Consider the following 8,511-nt stretch of genomic DNA (forward strand, 5'->3'; position numbering starts at 1 on the left):
AAATTTACCTCAAGGGGCTTTAGAACCAGTACAGCACACAACATCCTCTATTCTTAGACCCTTGATTCAGGTAAGGAGAAACATCAGGAAGAGCAACACTATGGTACTCCTCTCACCAGTTCTGTAACAGCGTCCATCAGCGCACCTAAGAAAGTACGAGACCTCCAAATCTCAACTCAGGACGGCATAAATTTAATAAAACTTGTCCATTAAAGGCAAAAAAATGCAAAATATATCTAAAAATATATCTTAGTTGCAGCGTTATTTAGACATAAAGTGATGACATAAAACATATATTTTATGGACATAAGGTAACAAAATGTGGATGCTGATAGCTGAATACATATTTGACTAGATTTCTCATATGTAAATCGATTTTTTTTTTCTTTTCAAAAAGTACACCCACTTTGTCCAAGCTGTCAAGAATCAGTAAAATATGAGTAGGTGTAAGGCGTGTGTGTGTGTGTGTGTGTGTGTGTGTGTCAAAAAAAAAAAAAAAAAAAAAAAAAAAGGTGAGAACGAGAGCGCAAGTGCAGATCAAACCAGTGCAAGTGTGCAGGTACAGTGAAGCTGGAAAGCTGCTGTGTGTGTGGAAAGTGAGTGGGAGACCGGTGTCATACAGTACACCTTCTTGTGGGCGAGTGGAGGTGGAGCTAAGCGTCCGGTCAGGTAAACAGAGACCACACACCACCACATCTCCGAGGACATTTATCCCACTTTGTGTTTCCAGTGCACTTTCACAGTCAAGCCAGTCATCTGGGCACCTTTAAGAACAAACCAAGAGGTTGTTACGCCTCCTGAATGCCATGTTTCCACATTCACAAACACAAATATGTTATGCGGATCCCCTTTGACACTTAAAGCCTATGCTTTTACTTAAATAAGAAAAGTATTTTTAACAATTTATAAACATATTTTTTTGCTGGGAAAATGATTACAGAAGATTTTGAAATGTAGAAAAAAAAGATTAAAGCAAGAGAGCAAAAAAAAAAATCTTGCAAAGGAGAAATGGAAAAATCCATCATCACATGTAGGAGGTAATAATGCACATGCAATGAGTGGGTGCATGTAAAGTGCATGAGGGCGGTGATAGAATAAACCTCGTGGCTGTAGGATGCATCCTGATGAAGAAAGAAAAAGCTTTATTTCACTTTTTTTAGTCAGAGTTTAGAGGCACAGTTGACTAACAATGACAGAGATGTCTCTGATGAGAAATTCAAATTTCCTTTTAAGTGGGCTGTAGTTATTTACTGTATCAACAGAGAAACAATGGACTAAATATAATCCTGGTCAGTAATACTCCTTTCATACAGGAGACACATGTATGATGTGTTTTATACTAAATTTTATATGAGGTTTATATTTTAAGGTCATAATATGGACACGACAAATCTAGTTCCACAGATTTCTGCTAAACCTCCACATAAAATACGTATTAGATAGAGTTAAATTTTAACTTCGGTTCAGTTTCTCTCTCTCTTGCTCTCTCATTCACTCACTAACACTTTCTCATTGTCGCTCTTTTTGTAGACTATTTCAGTAGTATGGAAATGTTCACAAATGTCGTCTGAACATCATCAATATTCAACAACCATCCTGCATCCCTAAATAGGGCGTTCACACTAGAGTTGGTTGGTTGACCTCACAATGTTAATTTTTCATTTTTTTTTTTCCATTGATCAATACATATTTTCATTCGTATGTAAAGATAGCAAGTATGCAAAATAATCAAAATGTCACAGAGCACAGAGGTCCACTGTTACATATTACATCAAATAAAATATTCATTGTCATCAAAGATTTTTACAAGAAAGTTATATTTTATGTTTTTCATGCAGTATTGTTAATTACAGTCTTTCCTTGTGCTCCAAATTATGTTTACTTGGTATATTTGCTACTATATGTTACTTATGCTGTGAGAAGAAAAATACAATACAGTTTTGTTATGTCCCTGTGCTGGAAAAATCCATCAAAGTCATCTTTTAGCCAACGGCTGAAAGGATTGTCAAGCCTTAAAAAATTAACTTTTGCATTAAAGGGAAAATCCAAAAATCCAAGGACTTTGAAAAGTGTGAAAAGTGTTGGACTTCCTGAAAAATGGCGGCTTTTTCAATACAAGGATTTTGTCAATCTTAAAGTATAAAGTTGTGACTTTATATAATGGATATTTTTTTATAACAACAATGTATCAAATGACAATGTGTAATGTGAGAGGCGTCACTCGTGGTGATGAATCTACAGTCATCACCCGACTCTTTATAGCGAGTTTCAGCTCATTGTTTAGCTCTCATAGCAGCTGTTTTCAGAGAGAAAGCTCTAAAAACCCGCTGTACACCACCTGCTCAGCACCACGGCAAACAGACACAGTTAGCGACTAGCTAGTGGAGCATTTAGCAGCTAAAGAACCAGATATTTCCCTCAGGAGTTGGTAGCGAGCAAACACAGAGCTGAAGGACAGTGAATATTGAACCTCTAAAACAATAAAAACTCACTATTAGTTAGCACGATACAATCATATGATGTGATGCCACTGAAAGTGTCACTCTAGTTCAGATTATAGCACAAAAAAACAAAGCTCTTAACCGCACACATCACTTTGTGTTGTTTTGCTCTGCTTTCTGACTTCTGCCCTGCATGTATTGAACACTAGTCTGGGAAATACTTACGATGTTTTATTTATTTATTAATTTTTTTTTTTTTTGGGCATTTTAGACTTTATTAACAACAAACAAAAGCGCTAAAGGACAATTCACCATTTAGACTGTCCTAATTCAATTTCCAGGCATGTGATGGCTAGAAAAGGTTTTTGCACATGTACCAGTGCTGCAAAATATGTTCACAGTACCTTTGATCTAAAACCTACTGGAAATAATGGAAAAGAAATTCCAGGATTTCATAGTGTGAGTTTGTAGTTTAGTATTACTAGTAGAAATTTCAACACAATGACAAACTAGAGAATCTGATTTGCACCAAATTCTGCTCTTTCTATTCATCTGAAGTACACTGTGTTAAAACTATTACACACACACACACACACACACACACACACACACACACACACACACACACACACTAACATGTCATTACTCAAATTCTCTTTCCTACACAGTGATTCAAGGTTTCATCAAAACTTTTAAGAGGACTGCATAATATTCTCTGATTCAAAATGCCGGGGGATAAATGTATTGATTAAAAATGCACAAGGTCGTACAGGAGCCTACGGGAGCTTTAACTAGTTTCTCTGGGCTGAAAGTATTTGTATTTCTTTCTTTTAATTTACACTACATCCATAATAAAATCAGTTTAGAGTTAGTTAAAAGAAGTACTGCAATCAACTTTAGTGAAAATACAGTTCACTGTTCAAGTGTATTTTCTCTACTACTGAGTGTGTCATTATGTTTCTCTTGCTGCGTCCTCCACTAACGGAAATAATCTAATTCATGTGCTCCTCGGTTCGCCTGCACTTTGTTTTACTGTCTGCTCAGCTGCTTAACGAGGAAATTATTTAGATGCTTTCCTGTTTGTCTCGGTTGTTGCCTATCATTTAAAATCAATGAACTTGTGGATTCATGACTTGGTCTCGTACAGATGTTCACCTCGAAAGAAGTGTGTGTGTGTAGAAGTAGGACAAAAAAAATCACATTTTTTTAATATATATCAGGGATTCACTACTGAACTGAAGCGTACTCACACACTGGGCTACGTGCTTCACTTTATGACCCCCTTCAACACCCCAGCTGCGTCAAGCACTGAAGTAGGGCTGCAACTAATTATCGATTAATCTGCAGATTATTTTCTTGATAAATAGATTAATCGTTTTGTCAATAAATTAGAGCCCAAGGTAACACCTCCAAATGTCTTGTTTTATCTGCTCAACAGTCCAAAATCCAAAGATAATTAGTTTTCTATCATGTAGACACACTGAACTTTCAAATCCTCACATCTGAGAATCTGCAACCAGCAAATATTTGGCATTTTTTGTTGAAAAATGATTAAAACAATTATTAGATTATCAAAATAGCTGCTGATTAATTTTCTGTTGATCGACTAGTCGTTGCAGCTCTGAACTGAAGTACAAGATCTGACTTCTTTTGACAACAAAATGTCTCCAATCAATATTAATTCAAAACATGGAAATGACTTCCAACACACGAGTGCACTGGGGAAAAGGCATCTAAATCATTTGGCATCAGTAGGCATTACGGCTCGGCTTCAGCACCCATTTAATGTCAAACACAGGAGCCAAATCGATACTTAGACAAAATATTCAAGTGAAAAAAAGAAATCTACAGTCACTGCGATCCAAATGCACCATTGACTAACAACACAAAAGCAGTCATGGTTAAATTGAGTTAAGTAATAACATCTCTCATAGTTTTTTTAATTGAAAACATGTTGGAAACGCCTACTTAGTCCCTATTTTTTGTGCTAATGATGTCTTTCAGTTACGTTTCATCCATTTTTACCTTTAGGAACTATTCTGGCTTCGGTCCCTCTTCATCAGTGTTATGGATATTTCTGAGCGATGGTCAACACTTCAGTGGAGAGAAGCACACACGAGCCTTTAATGTCTTAATGCTGAGAATGTTTATTGAAGTTACTTGATCAAGGAGAACTGTAAACAGCGAACATCCAAGTTGGTGTAACTCGGATGCTGTCTCTTCCTGTACTGCCCTCTGACAGTCTGAGTGTTAGTATTTAAGCCCAGCAGATTGGCCTACGATATAAAAAAAAATCAGTCTAATTGGTTCACTAGTTTCTATTTGGCCACAGATTCCACCTATCTTTGTTGACTAGAAGGGTCCTCTTTGGCCTTGGCTTCTGCTTTCAACAAAACATCACAGACAACTGATGCCTTGAGGAGAGATTAAGAATTACAGCGTGACCTCAAGGCGTCGTCTTGACCCAATGTCACTCCAACCTGTAACCCCTAAAGCCGGTTCTAACCTATGACTCTACCGTCCCATTTACAATGAAAGACAAATACTGTTCCAGTCTCCTCCTTATGTAGTAGATCTTTCTTGTGTACAAGCTGAGAGAATGTGATGATTATTTTCTCAATTAATTGATTGTTTGTTCTATAAAATGTCAGAAAATGGTGAAAATGTCAAATACTGTTTCCCAGAACAACAACAACCCAAAGACATTCAGATTACTGTCATAGAGGACCAAATAAACCAGAAATATTCACATTTGAGAAGCTGGAATCAGAGAAATTGGAAATTTTTGTTCTTAATAAATGACTCAAAATGATCAACCAATTATCAAAATCGTTGGGGATTAATCAATTAATTGTTTCAACTCTTATTACTTTTATTGTTTTGATACATGAAAGCGGTCAAACAGAACTATCCCATTAAAATTAACATCCTAATTCTCTGGTCACTTTCACACAGACACCAAATGATACAGTTACAGCTATTTTTATGCTCCGTGTTTGATGCAAATCTCTGCAAATCCCTCTGGCTCGGAAAGCAGTATGACACATCATGTCTGGCAGCCAGCGTCCTCCATAAATCAAAAGCCCCTCTTGAGTATTCTCATGAATATTACAATGCAATCAATGCAGAATTCATCAACACTGGCTTTCACAAAGCAAGAAAACCTAAGAAACTAAAAAGAACAAAGGCAAGTTAAATCTGTGATGTAATGTACCACCAGCCCGAGTAAATTCCCTGTGAGTGTAAAAGAGGTTTTTTATTATTTTCTCCTTTTATTGTCATAACAGCAGCTCCAAGATTTGTCTCTTGATAAAGTTTAATCAGTACATTTTATCTGCAGGCACCAGAAAATTCTAAACAAGACTTTGAGAAATCTTTTTGCTGGTTTGAGCTTGATTTAACAACCAAATCAGAAAAAAATAACATAAGACTCAATTTTCTAAGGCACAGCTTACACTTAAAAAGGAGACATGTCATGTTTTTTATTTGTGTGTGTGATTTTCAGTTATATACTGTTATGATGTTAGATGTCTGTGTTAAACATGGTCCAGAACTTGAGGTGAACATATGTAAAAATGCTGCCTTCAAGTCAAAATCCAGGGTTTCAACATGCTCTGAACGCTGTTTTCAACTCTATTTCCTCATCGTGATGCCATCAGATTGTTCGCACATACCCACCAACGGCCGTCCGTTCCATAACCTTTGTTGCTAAGGTTGTTGAAATCCTACTACTGTTTGTTTATGTAGCCTCCAAAGTCTGCTGAGGGGCAGCTTCTTGAAGCTGACCAATCAGAGCAGGGTGGGCTCATCGGGAGGTGGGCCTTAAAGAGACAGGAGCTAAAACGGCCTGTTTCAGACAGAGGCTGAACTGAGGAGCTGTATAAAGAGCCAGTATAAGATAAGTAAGGAGTCTTTTGAACTGTAAATCATGCAAAGATATTCCAGTAGAGCACAAGAATAAAAAATATAGACCTGGAAATGTGGAGGATACATCCCCTTTAATATTTAAAATAGTGCAAAGACTGTTATCCAAACTCTAAATTCTGTCTTAATCCTAAAATAGATTCAAACTTTTTGATTTTGTCTTGGAAACTGCAACATCCACATTCTGAATCAATGCAAACAGTTTTCTTACTCGTCTTTAAAAGTGATTTTTTGTGAAGCCTTATTTTTTGTTTAACCTCTTCACCGCACTTTCAGACTAAGTGATCTGCACTCTGCAGTAAAGAGTTTCAGATCTTAAGCTCACAAAACAACACTCTGCCCTGTGGATAGTCACAGGAATCACATTCACTGTCAGATCTATTTCAGTTTGAACCCTCTAGCCACCCATCAACATGCGTTTCAGATGACAGCACCCAGCACAAAAGACGCAGTGATGAGCACTGAGTTGGACACTGACCTTTGTCGCTCTGGCTGAAGACAGCCATGGTCTGTCCGCCCACTGTGTGCATAGTGAAGGGATGATCTCTGGGCACCTGCAGCGATGCATCCTTCTCCCCCACAGCAGCCAGCTCCTCATTCAGGCTGAAACGTACCTGAGAAACACAGCCGAATCGAGGTGAATGGTCATTTAACAGTCTACTCTGGTTCATCAGATAAGGTCAAATATGAGAAGATGAACATTATTGATCCCTGCGAAGGAACAGTGCAGCAGCAGACAGTGATGGCATACAACAAAGAAAAAAACTAAGAAAAATATGGCAAACCAATAAATATGACCTCGGTTATGTGACTAAAAATATTCAATACACGCAGTGTGAATGAGTGAAAACTATCAAAACTACCAGCTGAATTCAAGAAAATGTTTACAAAGAAACAAATCAATGGAAGGGGCTTAAAAGATCAATATATGTGCATTATATCAAGATGTTTGGGCTGTAAAGTGTCAGAAAATGGTGAAAAAAGTCAATCACTGTTTACAAAAGCCCAACAAGCAACCCAAAATGTTTTGTTTTGTCCTGACCAACAGATTGCAAACCAAATTTATTCAAATTACTGTCACAGAGGACTAAAAAAACCCTGAAAATATTCACATTTAAGAGGCTGGAACCAGAGAATTTCAATTTCATTTTTCATGTAAAAATGACTCACAACGATTAATCGATTAACTATCAAAACAGTTAGCGATCGACTAATTGTTGTAGCTCTAAAAGCTGTCTCACCTCTGTTTTGCTGTGCTTCCTGTCAGGTGGATGAGAAGACAAATAAAAGATTTTAAAAAAGTGTGCATCACCGACACTGATTATCAAAGCATATAAAACATGTATCAAAGGACATTTCCAGAATGAGATACGTACTTTCCAATGGTGATCTTTCCCACTTCTCCCTTTTCTGTTGCTTTGTCCCATTGCTGAGCCAAATACTTGGGAACCTGGTGAGAGATTTGGCAATTCAGGTGTTTTATTGAGATAACCAGTAACATACAGACAGACAAATACACATTAAACTCAACAAAGAGGATCAAGTCAGCTTCTAACTTTAACGAATCATTTTGTTACAATTTTTGATTTAGACAATGATTAAGCTGCTTAATTTAAACTAACAGCTACTAGCGTTAACTGATAAACAAGATAAAATGTGAATCAATACTGGTTTAGCATCCTGAAAGTTATTGATTACTTTGATCATCTCCAGGTGAACAAACCTTTACAAGCCACACGCCTTTACTTTGTTTGACTCCAGATAGATTAACCTCCATTTTATCTGACATGTTGTAGAAAGTTGTACAGACAGATTGAACCAGGTGAACAAGACTGGAAGGTTTCCACACCTCAGTTCAGTCAGGAGTTTTCAATTAAGCAATTACTAACTAAAACTTCCTGTTATATCTTTCAAAATAAAACTGATACATGACACAAACAATAAAAAATATTTGGAGAGCTATAAAAATATCTGTATGTTCAACAGAAACTTTCCTGTCTGCAGTTTATTTTATATCTTTATATTATTTTATATCTTATTATCTTATTTTATCTTTTTGTCTGGGCCAGACAAGCTTCTTCTTCTTCTTCTTCTTCTTCTTCTTCTTCTTCTTCTTCTTCTTCTTCTTCTTCTTCTTCTTCTTCTT

At 36.8% G+C, this 8,511-nt stretch overlaps 1 protein-coding gene across 1 annotated transcript in view; it reads right to left on the reverse strand.

Moving 5' to 3' along the window:
• Positions 1-8,228, reverse strand: part of LOC122992778 (general transcription factor IIF subunit 2-like) — a 55,734-nt gene extending 47,506 nt beyond the window's left edge. The window contains exons 1-4 of the mRNA XM_044366689.1: positions 8,089-8,228; positions 7,742-7,815; positions 7,607-7,625; positions 6,844-6,979 (exon numbers count right to left, since the gene is read on the reverse strand). Of these exons, the coding sequence (XP_044222624.1) occupies positions 6,844-6,979; positions 7,607-7,625; positions 7,742-7,815; positions 8,089-8,154 (295 nt within the window). The 5' untranslated portion in view covers positions 8,155-8,228. The remainder of the gene's footprint in view (positions 1-6,843; positions 6,980-7,606; positions 7,626-7,741; positions 7,816-8,088) is intronic.
• Positions 8,229-8,511: the final 283 nt, after the last annotated feature.

The sequence above is a fragment of the Thunnus albacares genome, chromosome 11 (assembly GCF_914725855.1).
Source record: "Thunnus albacares chromosome 11, fThuAlb1.1, whole genome shotgun sequence".
Lineage (NCBI taxonomy): Eukaryota > Metazoa > Chordata > Actinopteri > Scombriformes > Scombridae > Thunnus > Thunnus albacares.